At 43.0% G+C, this 18,269-nt stretch overlaps 1 protein-coding gene across 3 annotated transcripts in view; it reads left to right on the top strand.

Moving 5' to 3' along the window:
• Positions 1-18,269, top strand: part of tsen2 (TSEN2 tRNA splicing endonuclease subunit) — a 60,258-nt gene that overhangs the window by 22,108 nt on the left and 19,881 nt on the right. For all 3 annotated transcript variants that reach the window (XM_031825885.1, XM_020482294.2, XM_020482296.2), the window contains exons 6-9: positions 1,156-1,206; positions 1,315-1,453; positions 13,366-13,402; positions 13,499-13,610. In XM_031825885.1, the coding sequence (XP_031681745.1) occupies positions 1,156-1,206; positions 1,315-1,453; positions 13,366-13,402; positions 13,499-13,610 (339 nt within the window). The remainder of the gene's footprint in view (positions 1-1,155; positions 1,207-1,314; positions 1,454-13,365; positions 13,403-13,498; positions 13,611-18,269) is intronic.

Raw genomic sequence — 18,269 nt, 5'->3', positions numbered from 1 at the left:
CTTAGACCACTGCACCACTCGGGAGGCCATCGCAGATGAACTTTTAAATGCATTCCAGGTGACTACCTCATGAAGCTGGTGGAGAGAATGCCAAGAGTGGGCAAAGCTGTTATCAAGGCCATGGGTGGCTACTTTGAAGAATCTCAAATTCATTTTAGACTTTTTTGGTTTCTACATGATTCCATATGCGTTATTTCATGTATTCACTATTATTCAACAATGTAGAAAATAGTCAAAATAAAGAAAAACCCTTGAATGAGTATGTGTCCAATCTTTTGACTGGTACTGTAGGTGAAAATACATAATTGGCGTACATTGTCGTAAATAGACAAGATATTGGGTTTCTTAAACAAGACACAGGTGGAGCCAGGGAATTCGAGGAGGTGACTAGTCTTGCAAATGTATTTTGTATGAGTCTCGACACAATTCTATCTCGGAGCTGTACGGACAATTCCTTTGACCTCGTGGCTTGGATTTTCTCTGACATGCACGGTCAACTGTGGGACCTTATATAGACAGGTGTGTGTGTGTGTGTGTGTGTGTGCCTTTCCAAATCATGTCCAATAAGTTGAATTTACCACAGGTGGACTCCAATCAAGTTGTAGAAACATCTCAAGGATGGTCCATGGAAACAGGATGCACCTGAGCGGAATTTCGAGGCTCATAGTAAAGGGTCCATATACTTATATAAATAAGATATTGATGTTTTTTTGTTAATACATTTGCAAACATTTCTAAAAACCTGTTTTTGTTTTGTCATTATGGGGTATTGTGTGTAGATTGATGACGGGAAAATATATATTTAATCCATTTTAGGATTAAAGGCTGCAACGTAACAAAATGTGGAGAAAAGGAAGGGGTCTGAATACTTTCCAATGCATTGTAGGTTACGTCAGGAGCTGTAGTTGACTATCAACTTCGCTGTGGGATCGTGGAAGCTGCTATAGGAATGCAAGGCTTTATCATTGGGCTTTTTACAGAAATGTTTGGCGATCTACTAGGAAAGGCTTGGAGATAGACCAGTCGATCACGATTGACTGGTTAGTGACCACTGATCTATGGGATAGATGCCATTTTAGACATTAGGAGTAGGCTCCTCCCTCTAAGACTGCCCTGTATTTTTCTGATCTTTTGAACATTATTTTCTTCTTTCAGGCTTTCTTCTTGGTCTATGCATTAGGATGCCTTTCAGTTTACTACAATGAGGTAAGAAGCTACAGTCTTATAAACATATATGTCTTATTAACTAAAGCCTTTGCTGTTATGGTGCATGTTTGTTAGTGCGAGTCTTGCTTATTCTGACTTACTCTTCAGGAGCCATTGTCGGTGCTCCAGCTGTGGGAGATGTTCCGGTCGGTTCAGCCCCACTTTGAGACGTCATACATGGCCTACCATTACTTCCGCAGCAGGGGGTGGGTGCCCAAGCCTGGGGTGAAGTACGGGGCTGACCTCAGTGAGTTAATAATTCATTAATTGTAGACTGTTCTAGTGCCCTTGTCAATTAATTGATGTATGTATGGATATTCACAATACCTTTCAAAAGTTTGGGGTCACTTAGAAATGTCCTTGTTTTGGAAAGAAAAGCAAATGTTTTGTCCATCAAATTGATGAGAAATACAGTGTAGACATTGTTAATCTTGTAAATGACTGTTGTAGCTGGAAACGGCAGATTTAGCTTTTAACTGTGGCCAGCTACCAAGAACTGTGGGCTCTCCTTCTCCGTGGCCGACGTAAGACATTTAAACGTGTTAACCCTCACAAGGCTGCCGGCCCAGACGGAATCTCTAGCCGCGTCCTCAGAACATGCCCAGACCAGCTGGCTGGTGTGTTTACAGACATTTTCAATCTCTCCTTATCCCAGTCTGCTGTCCCCACATGCTTCAAGATGGCCACTATTGTCCCTGTTCCCAAGAATGCAAAAGTAACTGAACTAAATGACTATCACCCCGTAGCACTCACTTCTGTCATCATGAAGTGCTTTGAGAGACTAGTCAAGAATCATATGACCGCCACCTTACCTATCACCCTAGACCCACTTTGCTTACTGCCCCAATAGGTCCAGAGACGATGCAATCGCCTGCACATTGCCCTATCACTTCTGGACAAGAGCAATACCTATGTAAGAATGCTTTTCATTGACTATAACACAGCATTCAACACCATAGTACTCTCCAAGCTCATTAAGCTGGAGGCCCTGGGTCTCAACCCCGCCCTGTACAATTGGGTCCTGGATTTCCTGACGGGCCGCCCCCAAGTGGTGAAGGTAGGAAACAACAGCTCCACTTCGCTGATCCTCAACACTGGGGCCCCACAAGGGTGCATGCTCAGCCCCCTCCTGTACTCCCTTTTCACCCATGACTGCGTGGCCATGCACTCCTCCAACTCAATCAAGTTTGCAGACGACACTACAGTGGTAGGCTTGATTACCAACAAAGACGAGACGGCTTACAGGGAGGAGGTGAGGGCCCTTGGAGAGTGGTGTCAGGAAAATAACCTCACACTCAACATCAACAAAACTAAGGAGATGATTGTGGACTTCAGGAAACAGCAGAGGGAGCACCCCCCCCCATCCACATCGACGGGACAGTAGCGGAACAGTAACACATCACGGACAAACTGAATTGGTTCACCCGCACAGACAGCGTTGTGAAGAAGGCGCAACAGCGCCTCTTCTACCTCAGGAGGCTGAAGAAATTTGGCTTGTCCCCAAAAACACTCACAAACCTTTACAGATACACAATCGAGCATCCTGTCGGGCTGTATCACCGCCTGGTACGACAACTGCTCCGCCCACAACCGTAAGGCTCTCCAGAGGGTAGTGAGGTCTGCACAACGCATCACTTATGGCAAACTACCTGCCCTCCAGGACACCTACACCACCCGATGTCACAAAGGCCAAAAAGATCATCAAGGACAACAACCGCCCTAGCCACTGCCTGTTCACCCCGCTAACATCCAAAAGGCGAGGTCAGCACTGGTGCAGTAGGGACCGAGAGACTGAAAAACAGCTTCTATCTCAAGGCCATCAGACTGTTAAACAGCCACCACTAACATTGAGTGGCTACTGCCAACACACTGACTCAAATCTCTATCTAAAGGCCATCAGACTGTTAAACAGCCACCACTAACATTGAGTGGCTGCTGCCAACACACTGACTCAAATCTCTATCTCAAGGCCATCAGACTGTTAAACAGCCACCACTAACATTGAGTGGCTGCTGCCAACATACTGACTCAAATCTCTATCTCAAGGCCATCAGACTGTTAAACAGCCATCACTAACATTGAGTGGCTGCTGCCAACACACTGACTCAAATCTCTATCTCAAGGCCATCAGACTGTTAAACAGCCACCACTAACATTGAGTGGCTGCTGCCAACACACTGACTCAAATCTCTATCTCAAGGCCATCAGACTGTTAAACAGCCATCACTAACATTGAGTGGCTGCTGCCAACACACTGACTCAAATCTCTATCTCAAGGCCATCAGACTGTTAAACAGCCATCACTAACATTGAGTGGCTGCTGCCAACACACTGACTCAAATCTCTATCTCAAGGCCATCAGACTGTTAAACAGCCATCACTAACATTGAGTGGCTGCTGCCAACACACTGACTCAAATCTCTATCTCAAGGCCATCAGACTGTTAAACAGCCATCACTAACATTGAGTGGCTGCTGCCAACATACTGACTCATCTCTAACCACTTTAATAATGAAAAATTGGATGTAATAAATGCATCACTAGACACTTTAAACGATGCCACTTTATATAATGTTTACATACCTTACATTACTCATCTCATATGTATATACTGTACTCTATACCATCTACTGCATCTTGCCTATGCCGTTCGGCCATCGCTCATCCATATATTTATATGTACACATTCTTATTCACCCCTCAAGATTTCCTTTACACTTGTGTGTGTGTGTATAAGGTAGTTGTTGTGAAATTGTTAGGTTAGATATTACTGCACGGTCGGAACTAGAAGCACAAGCATTTTGCTACACTCACATTAACATCTGCTAACCATGTGTATGTTACCAATAAAATTTTAAAGTTCACCTTAAATCAAATTTTCTTTGTCACATACACGTGTTTAGCACGATTTGCGTGTTGCAAAATACTTATGCTTCTAGTTCCTGACAGTGCAGCAGTATCAAACAAGTAATATCTAACAATTTCACAACAAATACCTAATACACACAAGTAAAGGAATTAAGAATATATGGATGAGCGATGTCAGAGCGGCATAGACAGATACAATAGAGATGAGTAATGCATGATATGTCAACATTATTAAAGTGACTGTGTTCCATTTTAATAGTGGCCAATGATTTCAAGTCTATGTACAGTCGTGGCCAAAAGTTTTGAGAATGACAGAAATTCAAATTTTCACAAAGTCCGCTGCCTCAGTATCTTTAGATATTTTTGTCGGATGTCACTATGGAATACTGAAGTATAATTACAAGCATTTCATAAGTGTCAAAGGCTTTTATTGACAATTACATGAAGTTGATGCAAAGAGTCAATATTTGCAGTGTTGACCCTTCTATTTCAAGACCTCTGCAATCTGCCCTGGCATGCTGTCAATTAACTTCTGGGCCACATCCTAACTGATGGCAGCCAATTCCTGCATAATCAATGCTTGGAGTTTGTCAGAATTTGAGGGGTTTTGTTTGTTTACCCGCCTCTTGAGGATTGACCACAAGTTCTCAATGGGATTAAGGTCTGGGGAGTTTCCTGGCCTTGGACCCAAAATATTGATATTTTGTTCCCCGAGCCCCTTAGTTATCACTTTTGCCTTATGGCAAGGCATTGGCAAGGCATTGATCATCACCAAACTGTTCCTGGATGGTTGGGAGTAGTTGCTCTCGGAGGATTGTGAGTGAGCCCACTCCCTCAGGATGCTTTACTGTTGGCATGACACAGGACTGATGGTAGTGCTCACCTTGTCTTCTCCGGACAATCCTGCCCCAAACAATCGGAAAGGGGATTCATTAGAGAAAATGACTTTACCCCAGTACTCAGCAGTCCAATCCTGGTACCTATTGCAGAATGCAAAGCTGAGCTGTAGTCGATGAACAGCATTCTTACATAGGTATTCCTCATGTCCAGATGGGTTAGGGCAGTGTGATTGCGACTGCGTCTTCTGTGGATCTATTGGGGCGGTAAGCAAATTGGAGTGGGTCTAGGGTGTCAGGTAGGGTGGAGGTGATATGGTCCTTGACTAGTCTCTCAAAGCACTTCATGATGACGGAAGTGAGTGCTACGGGGCGATAGTCTTTTAGCTCAGTTACCTTAGCTTTCTTGGGAACTGGAACAATGGTGCCCTCTTGAAGCATGTGGGAACAGCAGACTGGGGTAGGGATTGATTGAATATGTCCGTATGTCCAGCCAGCTGGTCTGCGCATGCTCTGAGGACACGGCTAGGGATGCCGTCTGGGCCGGCAGCCTTGCGAGGGTTAACACGTTTAAATGTTTTACTCACGTTGGCTGCGGTGAAGGAGAGTCTGCAGGTGTTGGTAGCGGGCCCTGTCTGGGGCACTGTATTGTCCTTAAAGTTTGAGTTTATTTTATTTTTACAGGGACAGTGCACATTAATCAACGTTTCAGTAAAAGTGCCGGTTTTAGCCAGCCGGCTAATTTTCAACCTCAGTCCCTGGGCAGGTTATTAAAAACAATTTACAATATAGACAATCATTGAGCAGTGAGCACACACAGAGCAACATAGGACAAGCAAAACTTAGCATACAGACAGAGCAACATAGGACAAGCAAAACGTAGCATACACAGAGCAACATAGGACAAGCATGACATAGCATACAGACAGAGCAACATAGAACAAAAAGCAGCAAGACAAAATTCATAAAAGCAACTAAGTGTTTCCACACCTCACAAGCTACAGACAACATGGAAAGCGGCAACACACAGCTAGGGATTATGTTCACAAATCTGATTGACCTTTAGCCATGTCTTCATGCATTTTGTGAAAGTGTGATATGTGGTGCAGTTGTGTGTCTGATGGCAGTGTATTCCAGACATGGGAAGTTCTCACAGAGAAAGAGGATTTACTAAAGGTGCTTTTCCTTAAGGGAACTATACAGTCACCTCTCATGGCAGACCTTGTGGATCTGCTGCCATATGTTTGGGTTTTCTGTTTAACAAAAATACTGAGTGGAGGGGGAGCCAGGCCGTTTAGGATCTTGAATACAAGACATGCGTCGGTGTATTGCACAAGAGTTTCCCAACTCAGGAGCTCATGCTTTCTGAGGATGTAACAGTGATGATGGCTATTGGGCTTCCTATCAAGCACTTTGAGAGCCTGTTTGTAGACAGACTGAATAGGTTTTAATGTTGTACAGCAAGCTTGGGCCCAACTGGTCAAGCAGTATGTTAAGTGGGGGAGTATCATAGATTTGAAGTACAGTTTGCTACCTCTGTAGTGAAACAATTTTGTATAAATTGGAAATTAGCTAGGTTGAATTTGGTTATTTGAATTTTTCACATGCTTTTTAAGAGAGAGGTTGGAATCAAGTATGATGCCAAGGTACTTAAAATCAGAAACCACTTGGAGCTTCTCCCCTGACACATAGACATCTGGCTCAGTAGCATCTGTTGCCCTCTTTGTGAAGAACATGCAAACAGTTTTTTTCACATTGAGATGCAAACATGAGTCACTGAGCCACTTTGTAACCTGGACCATTACAGTAGTGAGTTCTTGTGCAGCTTGTTGTTTGCTCTTTGCATGCACATATATCACTATATCATCTGCATACATTTGAACTTCAGACCCAGTACAGACAGAAGGCAGATCATTAATGTACAGGCTGAACAGGAGGGGCCCCAGTATTGACACTTGGGGCACGCCCACATCATAGCTAAGAGTGGGCGACAGCTCATTGCTCACTCTGACACATGCCTTCAAGGTATGATTTCATCCATCTCAGGGCATTGGGGGAAAAGTTGATCTTGGACAATTTTGTGATGAGAATCTCATAGTTAACATTATCAAAAGCCTTCCTTAGGTCCAGAAACACAGCCCCAACAACGCCCCCTTTGTCCATCTTGGACTTCACATTTTCCAGAAGAAAGCAGTTGGCCATTTCTGTGGAGTGTTTCGCTCTGAAGCCAAACTGCATGGAGTATAATGTGAAGGGGCTGTTGTTGAGGTGGGCAATCAGTTGTTCTGCTGCACACTTTTCAACAACCTTTGACACCACAGGTAGTATACTAATGGGCCTGTAGTTACTCACGTCAGCAGGGTCGCCAGATTTAAAGATGGCCGTTATTATGGCCGACTTCCATACCCTTGGAAACACCCCGAGACCAATAGATGTGTTGGTGACCTTAGTAATGGGGCCAATGAGTGACTCTTTGTAGTTTTTAAGAAAGGTGGAATCCAGCACAAACACATCTTTGTCTTTAGAGTTCTTTAGTGAGCTAATCACCTTGTTCACCTTATGATGAAGACAGGTTGAGCATCATTTACTAGCACTGAGCCCAAGAAACCAGTGGAGGGGTTCTGTGTCAGTACACTGACAGAGTCAATAAAGTAGGAATTGAAGGCTATTTCTATTTCGACTGCATCCAGTGTTAGATTGTTATTCACCATGATTTCTAGTCTTTTTGCAGTGTTACTATGGTCTTTCCCTGTTAACGTTTTTAGATTCTCCCAGATCAGTTTAGAATTTCCCTTTGCTTCACCAATTATGTTAATAAAAACATTTGCCTTGGTCTGTCTGATTTCTTTCATCACCTTATTTCTCAACATGGTAAACCTACGTCTGTCATGCTCTAATTTGGATCTTAGGGCTATTTTTAGAGCATCATCTCGTTCTTTCATCAATTTCCAGATTTCTCCATTTAGCCAAGGAAGAATGCTCTTTTGGCCAGGTTTGGATTTGATTTTGTTTAGGAAACCATTTATTGTAGTCTGGATTGTGGATAGAAAAACCTGACTATCAGCTTCCACGTCTGTATAGGACAAGAGATCATTCCAGTTAATTCCCTTAATTGCGTTTTCAAAATAGCTTAATTCACTCTTAGGTATTCTTAGTTGATCCGGCTTTCTAACAGTAGAGAGGTTAAACCTGCTCTTTAGACAGCTTTCTGGCTATAAGTGTCAGATTATGATCAGATAGCCCAGTAACCATATTGAATGATTTAGTCACTCTCTCTGATTTATTACTGAACACCAAATCAATCTGTGTTTTAGAGCAACAAGTCACCCTGGTTGGCCCTTTAACTAGCTGTGTAAGGTCAAAGGTATTAGTGATCCGTTTGAGGGTTTTCCTACAAGACTTGTCTTCATAATGTTACAATCTCCCATTAAGATGATCTCTTTCCCAAAATCACATTCCCTAAGCATGTTATTAAACTGATCAAAAAACACACTTTTGGTGGAAGGTGGCCTATACAGTCCAATAAGGGTAAAAGACACTTGGGGAGACAGTGTAACGTTCAGGCCAATACATTCTAGTTCATTATCACATGACCACTCAATTTGTTTACATCGGATATGTTCTTTAATGTAAGTCATCACACCCCCTCCTCTTCCTTCAATCCTGTCTCTCCTGAGAACATTGTAGCCAGGCACAATCACAGCAGCATATGGAGAGTTTTTATGGAGCCATGTCTCTGAGAGGCAGAGGAAGTCAAGGTTGGAGTCTGTGAGTAGATGTTGAATTTTCTGACGGCTGGGTTTAGGCTGTTTTTGTTTCGTTTTGATTAGGGGCAGTTCGGTAGCGCAATTAACAATCCCTCCCACCTACACTGGATGCGGGGAACTAATCACAACAGCTTGCGTACCAGAAGCAGAGTCAGGGATCGCATTTAGCGACTTGGGTATGTTTGAAGAGTCAAAATCTATCCTGGAGCCGCGTGAGTCGAGAGAAACCATGGGACCATAGCACTCACCCACTTCCACAGCGGCGACGATCAGTGGACGAGGCCATCCACTGCTTTCCACTCCGGTGAGTATCGCTGGCTCAGTGATGTTAGGCCCAGGGTTGAGGCTGGCTCGGTGATGATAGGCCCAGGGTTGAGGCTGGCTCGGTGATGTTAGGCCCAGGGTTGAGGCTGGCTCGGTGATGTTAGGCCCAGGGTTGAGGCTGGCTCGGTGATGTTAGGCCCAGGGTTGAGGCTGGCTCGATGATGTTAGGCCCAGGGTTGAGGCTGGCTCGGTGATGTTAGGCTCAGGGTTGAGTTGCACATCCCTGGAGAGCAGGAGGGTAGTGAACGGGTAGTTTAACAGTTTCCGATAAATGTTGGACTTGCGTTTGTTACGCCTAAGCGGTTCAGTGGAATAGGGAACGAGGTAGACTCGGCCATTATTCAGAACATTATGGTATGCTGTGTACTGTCCGGTCCCGTGGAACGGTGAACCAATGTGTTTGGTGTTGATATTCTCCTGCAGTAGATTTGTGTCATCCCAGCAAGGACACACTGAGAACTGACAATCATGGCAAAGTACTGGAGATAAAACATAATTGCGCTTTAACTCTTTGCACTAGTTACTTAGCTGGGGTCGGCGTACACCTGATGTTTTAGATAAAATAACAGCATTCGAATGAGAAGCGGCACCTGCCGCACTACCCTGTCTTCCACCCGCCATTATCTCATACAGTCATGCTAGTTGGGGAAGGTTTTAATTGTCGCCTTGGGTACAACATCACCGATGCATTTGCTAATAAACTCTCACCGAGTCAGCGTATACATCAATGTTGTTGTCCGATGCTATCCGGAACATGATTGTACGGAATTCTAGGTCAGGTGAACAAAAGGACTTGAGTTCCTGTAGATTGTTATAATCACACCACGACTCGTTAATCATAAGGCATACACCCTCGCCATTCTTATTTCCAGAGAGATGTTTGTTTCTGTCGGTGCGATGCGTAAAAAAAAAACAGGTGGCTGTACCGACTCTGATAACGTATCCCAAGTGAGCCATGTTTCCATGAAACAAAGTATGTTACAATCTTTGCCCCAGTCTGAGGTCCTGAGCACTCTGGAGCAGGTTTTCATCAAGGATCTCTCTGTACTTTGCTCCATTCATCTTTCCCTCGATCCTGATTATTCTCCCATTCCCTGCCACTGAATACATCGCCACAGCATGATGCTGCCACCACCATGCTTCACCGTAGGGATGGTGCCAGCTTTCCTCTAGACGTGACACTTGACATGCAGGCCAAAGAGTTCAATCTTGATTTCTTCAGACCAGAGAATCTTGTTTCTTAAGGTCTGAGAGTTCTTTAGGTGCCTTTTGACAAACTCCAAGCAGGCTGTCGTGCCTTTTACTGAGGAGTGGCTTCTGACTGTCCACTCTACCATAAAGTCCTGATTGGTGGAGTGCTGCAGAGATGGTTGTCCTTATGAAAGGTTCTCCCATCTCCACAGAGAAACTCTGCAGCTCTGTCAGTGACCATCGGGTTATTGGCCACCTCCCTGACCAAGGCCCTTCTCCCCTGATTGTTCAGTTTGGCTAGGTGGCCAGCTCAAAAAAAAGAAAAAGAAATTAAAAAGTGTGTCTGTCTAATTTTTTTCATCCAAGGGGTACTATAGTGTGATGACCTCGAAGTTGTATCTGGATCTGTTCTGTCCTAGTAAGCTTGGTAGCCTTAACTTGGTATCCAGTCCTTAAAATAGATCATTGTGATGTCTTTTTCTTCTTGGCTTTAAAAGTAGCTTCAGACTAAACATTACTCACTCAGTTCCAGGTTGGACTTCAGACTAAACATTACTCACTCAGTTCCAGGTTGGGCTTCAGACTAAACATTACTCACTCAGTTCCAGGTTGGACTTCAGACTAAACATTACTCACTCAGTTCCAGGTTGGACTTCAGACTAAACATTACTCACTCAGTTCCAGGTTGGACTTCAGACTAAACATTACTCACTCAGTTCCAGGTTGGATGGTATTTTCAGGTTTCTGTTTCTTTTGCTGGTTGTTGGTTTGCCAGAGCATTTGCTGTATAGTCCTTGGCAATAAGAATCCTGTATATGTCCTACATGCATTTCGCTACACCCAAAATAACATTATTTTATTTATTTATTTTACCTTTATTTAACCAGGTAGGCAAGTTGAGAACAAGTTCTCATTTACAATTGCGACCTGGCCAAGATAAAGCAAAGCAGTTCGACACAGTAAAACAAACATACAGTCAATAATACAGTATAAACAAGTCTATCTACAATGTGAGCAAATGAGGTGGGAAGGGAGGTAAAGGCAAAAAAGGCCATGGTGGCAAAGTAAATACAATATAGCAAGTAAAACACTGGAATGGTAATTTTGCAATGGAAGAATGTGCAAAGTAGAAATATAAATAATGGGGTGCAAAGGAGCAAAATAAATAAATAAATAAAAATTAAATACAGTTGGGAAAGAGGTAGTTGTTTGGGCTAAATTATAGGTGGGCTATGTACAGGTGCAGTAATCTGTGAGCTGCTCTGACAGTTGGTGCTTAAAGCTAGGGAGGAAGATAAGTGTTTCCAGTTTCAGAGATTTTTGTAGTTCGTTCCAGTCATTGTCAGCAGAGAACTGGAAGGAGAGGCGGCCAAAGAAAGAATTGGTTCTGGGGGTGACTAGAGAGATATACCTGCTGGAGCGTGTGCCACAGGTGGGAGATGCTATGGTGACCAGCGAGCTGAGATAAGGGGGGACTTTGCCTAGCAGGGTCTTGTAGATGACATGGAGCCAGTGGGTTTGGCGACGAGTATGAAGCGAGGGCCAGCCAACGAGAGCGTACAGGTCGCAATGGTGGGTAGTATATGGGGCTTTGGTGACAAAACGGATTGCACTGTGATAGACTGCATCCAATTTGTTGAGTAGGGTATTGGAGGCTATTTTGTAAATGACATCGCCAAAGTCGAGGATTGGTAGGATGGTCAGTTTTACAAGGGTATGTTTGGCAGCATGAGTGAAGGATGCTTTGTTGCGAAATAGGAAGCCAATTCTAGATTTAACTTTGGATTGGAGATGTTTTATATGGGTCTGGAAGGAGAGTTTACAGTCTAACCAGACACCTAAGTATTTGTAGTTGTCCACGTATTCTAAGTCAGAGCCGTCCAGAGTAGTGATGTTGGACAGGCGGGTAGGTGCAGGTAGCGATCGGTGGAAGAGCATGCATTTAGTTTTACTTGTATTTAAGAGCAATTGGAGGCCACGGAAGGAGAGTTGTATGGCATTGAAGCTTGCCTGGAGGGTTGTTAACACAGTGTCCAAAGAAGGGCCGGAAGTATACAGAATGGTGTCGTCTGCGTAGAGGTGGATCAGAGACTCACCAGCAGCAAGAGCGACCTCATTGATGTATACAGAGAAGAGAGTCGGTCCAAGAATTGAACCCTGTGGCACCCCCATAGAGACTGCCAGAGGTCCGGACAGCAGACCCTCCGATTTGACACACTGAACTCTATCAGAGAAGTAGTTGGTGAACCAGGCGAGGCAATCATTTGAGAAACCAAGGCTGTCGAGTCTGCCGATGAGGATGTGGTGATTGACAGAGTCGAAAGCCTTGGCCAGATCAATGAATACGGCTGCACAGTAATGTAAACATCTGCTCAACATGTGTATGTGACAAATAAAATGAGATTTTATCCAAGTTTATCCAACTCTAAATCTATCTTTTTGTAAAAACATGCTGAAAAATTAAATGTCTCATCTGCTCATCATGATCTCTTTTTTTTTATGTGATGACTGAATTCGGTACAGTTTCCCTGTTAGTTTTATGGGTTGACTGTGAATGTTTGCAGTGAAGACCTTGTTTCACTGTTAGTTTAATGGGTTGACTGTGAATGTTTCCCTGTTAGTTTAATGTGTTGACTGTGAATGTTTGCAGTAAAGACCTTGTTTCACTGTTAGATTAATGTGTTGACTGAGAATGTTTGCAGTATAGACCTTGTTTCCCTGTTAGTTTAATGGGTTGACTGTGAATGTTTGCAGTAAAGACCTTGTTTCACTGTTAGTTTAATGTGTTGACTGTGAATGTTTCCCTGTTAGTTTAATGTGTTGACTGTGAATGTTTGCAGTAAAGACCTTGTTTCACTGTTAGATTAATGTGTTGACTGAGAATGTTTGCAGTATAGACCTTGTTTCCCTGTTAGTTTAATGGGTTGACTGTGAATGTTTCCCTGTTAGTTTAATGGGTTGACTGTGAATGTTTGCAGTAAAGACCTTGTTTCACTGTTAGTTTAATGTGTTGACTGAGAATGTTTGCAGTATAGACCTTGTTTCCCTGTTAGTTTAATGGGTTGACTGTGATCCTCCAACCATAAAACACTAGACACTCAGATGTGTTGATTGTTGATGCTATGATAATTCTTAGTCTTATTGCCTTGTACTGTATTTTCTCTTCCATGCAGTGCTTTACCGAAAAGGACCACCTTTCTACCATGCAAGGTTTGTATGAATTACAGTACGTTAACATTTCCATTGAGATCCACTAATTGTTTAAATAGTGTTTGTGAAATATGTATCTCCATCCCACTCCCTCAGTTACTCTGTGGTGGTGGAGAAGGTAGACCAGCCGGGTAGGGGAGGGGCTCTCCGTCCGTTCAGCTGGAGGTCTCTGGCTGCTCTCAGCAGGATTACCGGCAACGTTTCCAAGGTAACACACCTTCACCTTACTACCTGGGTCCAGTCCACCATAGAATTACAATGTTATTTCTAATTGGATTATTTGTATACACCCCTACCTAGCCTTGGGGCATATTCATGGCAGTATCTTCCCTTAATACAAAAATATGTTCTCCACAATAACATATACATTCTCATAAATAAGAAACTATAAATCAACCGTATTTTTATTCCAGTAGTTGATACTGTGCTACCTCATCTACCCATTTCACCTGACAGATACCGATGACATTGTTGTGCATATAAATAAGATGTATAAATACACTGAGTGGACAAAACATTAACCTTTCTAATATTGAGTTGTTTATAGTTAGTATATGCAGTGTGTAGTATATGTATATTATGGTAAGTATATGGAGTATGTAGTCTATGTAGTAGTTAGTATATGTAGTGTATATGGTATGTACAGTGTCTTGCGAAAGTATTCGGCCCCCTTGAACTTTGCGACCTTTTGCCACATTTCAGACTTCAAACATAAAGATATAAAACTGTATTTTTTTGTGAAGAATCAACAACAAGTGGGACACAATCATGAAGTGGAATGACATTTATTGGATATTTCAAACTTTTTTAACAAATCAAAAACTGAAAAATTGGGCGTGCAAAATTATTCAGCCCCCTTAAGTTAATACTTTGTAGTGCCACCTTTTGCTGTGATTACAGCTGTAAGTCGCTTGGGGTATGTCTCTATCAGTTTTGCACATCGAGAGACTGAAATGTTTTCCCATTCCTCCTTGCAAAACAGCTCGAGCTCAGTGAGGTTGGATGGAGAGCATTTGTGAACAGCAGTTTTCAGTTCTTTCCACAGATTCTCGATTGGATTCAGGTCTGGACTTTGACTTGGCCATTCTAACACCTGGATATGTTTATTTTTGAACCATTCCATTGTAGATTTTGCTTTATGTTTTGGATCATTGTCTTGTTGGAAGACAAATCTCTGTCCCAGTCTCAGGTCTTTTTTCTTCCAGAATGGTCCTGTATTTGGCTCCATCCATCTTCCCATCAATTTTAACCATCTTCCCTGTCCCTGCTGAAGAAAAGCAGGCCCAAACCATGATGCTGCCACCACCATGTTTGACAGTGGGGATGGTGTTCAGGGTGATGAGCTGTGTTGCTTTTACGCCAAACATAATGTTTTGCATTGTTGCCAAAAAGTTACATTTTGGTTTCATCTGACCAGGGCACCTTCTTCCACATGTGTGTCTCCCAGGTGGCTTGTGGCAAACTTTAAACAACACTTTTTATGGATATCTTTAAGAAATGTCTTTCTTCTTGCCACTCTTCCATAAAGGCCAGATTTGTGCAATATACGACTGATTGTTGTCCTATGGACAGAGTCTCCCACCTCAGCTGTAGATCTCTGCAGTTCATCCAGAGTGATCATGGGCCTCTTGGCTGCATCTCTGATCAGTCTTCTCCTTGTATGAGCTGAAAGTTTAGAGGGACTGCCAGGTCTTGGTAGATTTGCAGTGGTCTGATACTCCTTCCATTTCAATATTATCGCTTGCACAGTGCTCCTTGGGATGTTTAAAGCTTGGGAAATCTCTTTGTATCCAAATCCGGCTTTAAACTTCTTCACAACAGTATCTCGGACCTGCCTGGTGTGTTCCTTGTTCTTCATGATGCTCTCTGCGCTTTTAACGGACCTCTGAGACTATCACAGTGCAGGTGCATTTATACGGAGACTTGATTACACACAGGTGGATTGTATTTATCATCATTAGTCATTTAGGTCAACATTGGATCATTCAGAGATCCTCACTGAACTTCTGGAGAGAGTTTGCTGCACTGAAAGTAAAGGGGCTGAATAATTTTGCACGCCCAATTTTTCAGTTTTTGATTTGTTAAAAAAGTTTGAAATATCCAATAAATGTCGTTCCACTTCATGATTGTGTCCCACTTGTTGTTGATTCTTCACAAAAAAATACAGTTTTATATCTTTATGTTTGAAGCCTGAAATGTGGCAAAAGGTCGCAAAGTTCAAGGGGGCCGAATACTTTCGCAAGGCACTGTATATGTAATGTGTAGTATATAGTCTATGCAGTAGTTAGTATATGCTGTGTGTATATATTATGGTATATGGAGTGTGTAGGATGTTAGCTCCTGAGGTGCTGATCTGTTGCACCCTCGAAAACCACTGTGATTATTATTATTATTTGACCCTGCTGGTCATCTATGAACATTTGAACATCTGGCCACCCCTCATAGCCTGGTTCTTCTCTAGGTTTCTTCCTAGGTTTTGGCCGTTCTAGGGAGTTTTTCCTAGCCACCGTGCTTCTACACCTGCATTGCTTGCTGTTTGGGGTTTTAGGCTGGGTTTCTGTACAGCACTTTGTGACTTTGAATTTATTTCCCTGGCCACATCTGCAGTACGGACACAAATCCACCGTCGCTGCCTCCTTGCAGCATGCCTAAGGCATGTTCACGCAGATGAGCAGGGATCCTTTGGTGTTTTTCAGTCCGTAGAATGGCCTCTTTAGTGTCCTAAGTTTTCCTAACTGTGACCTTATTTGCCTACCGTCTGTAAGCTGTTAGTGTCTTAACAACCGTTCAACAGGTGCATGTTCATTAATTGTTTATGGTTCATTGAACAAGCATGGGAAAACAGTGTTTAAACCCTTTACAATGAAGATCTGTGAAGATATTTGGATTTTTACAAATAATGAAAGACAGGGTCCTGAAAAGGGGACATTTCTTTTTTTGCTGAGTTTAGTATCGTTAGTGTATGTGGTATAGTAAGATGCTGAGTGTACTAAACATTAAGAACACTTTTATAATTTGAATGTTGCACCCCCCCTTTTGCCCTCAGAACAGCCTCAATTCGTCGGTGCATGGACTCTACAAGGTGTCAAGCGTTCCACAGGGTTGTTGGCCCATGTTGACTCCAATGATTCCACAGTTGTCAAGTTGGCTAGATGTCCTTTGGGAGGTGGGCAATTCTTGATTACCACAGGAAACTTGGGCCATTCTTGATTACCACAGTGTGAAAAACTCAGCAGGGTTGCAGTTCTTGACACAAACCGGTGCACCTGGCACCTACTACCATACCCCATTATAAGGCACTTAAATATTTTGTTTTGCCCGTTCACCCTCTGAATGGCACACATACACAATCCATGTCTCAAGGCTTAAAAATCCTTCTTTAACCTGTCTCCTCTCCTTCATCTACACTGATTGCAGTGGATTCAGTGACATCAATAAGGGATCATAGCTTTCATCTGGATTCACCTGGTCAGTCAATGTCATGGAACCCTAACCCTAAGCATTAAGGTGTTCTTAATGTTTTGTACACTATCTATTTGTTTTTATTAAGGATCCCAATTAGTTCCTGCCAAGGCAGCAGCTACTCTTCCTGGGGTTTATTATGGATCCCCATTAGTTCCTGCCAAGGCAGCAGCTACTCTTCCTGGGGTTTATTATGGATCCCCATTAGTTCCTGCCAAGGCAGCAGCTACTCTTCCTGAGGTCCAGCAACATTTAAGGCAGTTGTATACAATTTAAATATTACATTACATAACACTTTTCACCACACATTGTGTTCCTTCAAGCCACTACTACAAGCCACTATCATATCTACAATACAACATCCATGAGTACGTGTGTAGAGTGCGTCTCTTATCCTTATTTATGTTTTTTAAATCTTGCATCAGTTACTTGATGTGGAATAGAGTTCCATGTAGTCATGGCTCTATGTAGTACTGTGCGCGTCCCATAGTCTGTTCTGGAGCTCTCTGTTAGTAGTTTAAACAGACCTCTGGTGGCATGTCTTGTGGGGTATGCATGGGTGTTTGAGCTGTGTGCTAGTCGTTTAAACAGACAGCTCAATGCATGCAGCATGTCAATCATTCTCACAGAAACAAGTAGTTATGAAGTCAATCTCTCCTCTACTTTGAGCCATGAGAGATTGACATGTATAGTTGGAAGTCGGAAGTTTACATACACTAAATTGACTGTGCTGTCATGGCTTTAGAAGCTTCTGATAGGCTAATTGACAACATTTGAGTCAATTGGAGGTGTACCTGTGGATGTATTTCAAGGCCTACCTTCAAAGTCAGTGCCTCAAATTAAATCAGCCAAGACCTCAGAAAAAACATTGTAGACCTCCACAAGTCTGGTTCATCCTTGGAGTAATTTCCAAACGCCTGAAGGTACCACGTTCATCTGTACAAACAATAGTACACAAGTATAAACCGGCAAGATAGAACAGCACACTCCGGTAAGATGAGGGGGGGGGGTCTGTGCATATTTGTAAACAACAGCTGGTGCAGGAAATCTAAGGAAGTCTCTAGATTTTGCTCGCCTGGAGTAGAGTATATTGTGATAAATTGAAGGCCACATTACTTGCCTAGAGAGTTTTCAGCTATACTTTCCATGGCTGTTTATTTACCACCACAGACAGATGCTGGCACTAAGACCTCACTCAGTCAGCTGTATAAGGAAATAAGCAAACAGGAAACCACTCACCCAGAGGCGGCGCTCCTAGTGGCCGGAGACTTTAATGCAGGGAAACTTAAATCAGTTCTACCAAATTTCTATCAACATGTTAAATGTGCAACCAGAGGGAAAAACATTCTAGATCAGCTGTACTCCACATACAGAGACGCATACAAAGCTCTCCCTCGCCCACCAT

This window comes from Oncorhynchus kisutch, linkage group LG5, assembly GCF_002021735.2.
Source record: "Oncorhynchus kisutch isolate 150728-3 linkage group LG5, Okis_V2, whole genome shotgun sequence".
Taxonomy (NCBI): domain Eukaryota; kingdom Metazoa; phylum Chordata; class Actinopteri; order Salmoniformes; family Salmonidae; genus Oncorhynchus; species Oncorhynchus kisutch.
This window is presented reverse-complemented; position numbering and strand designations above follow the sequence as displayed.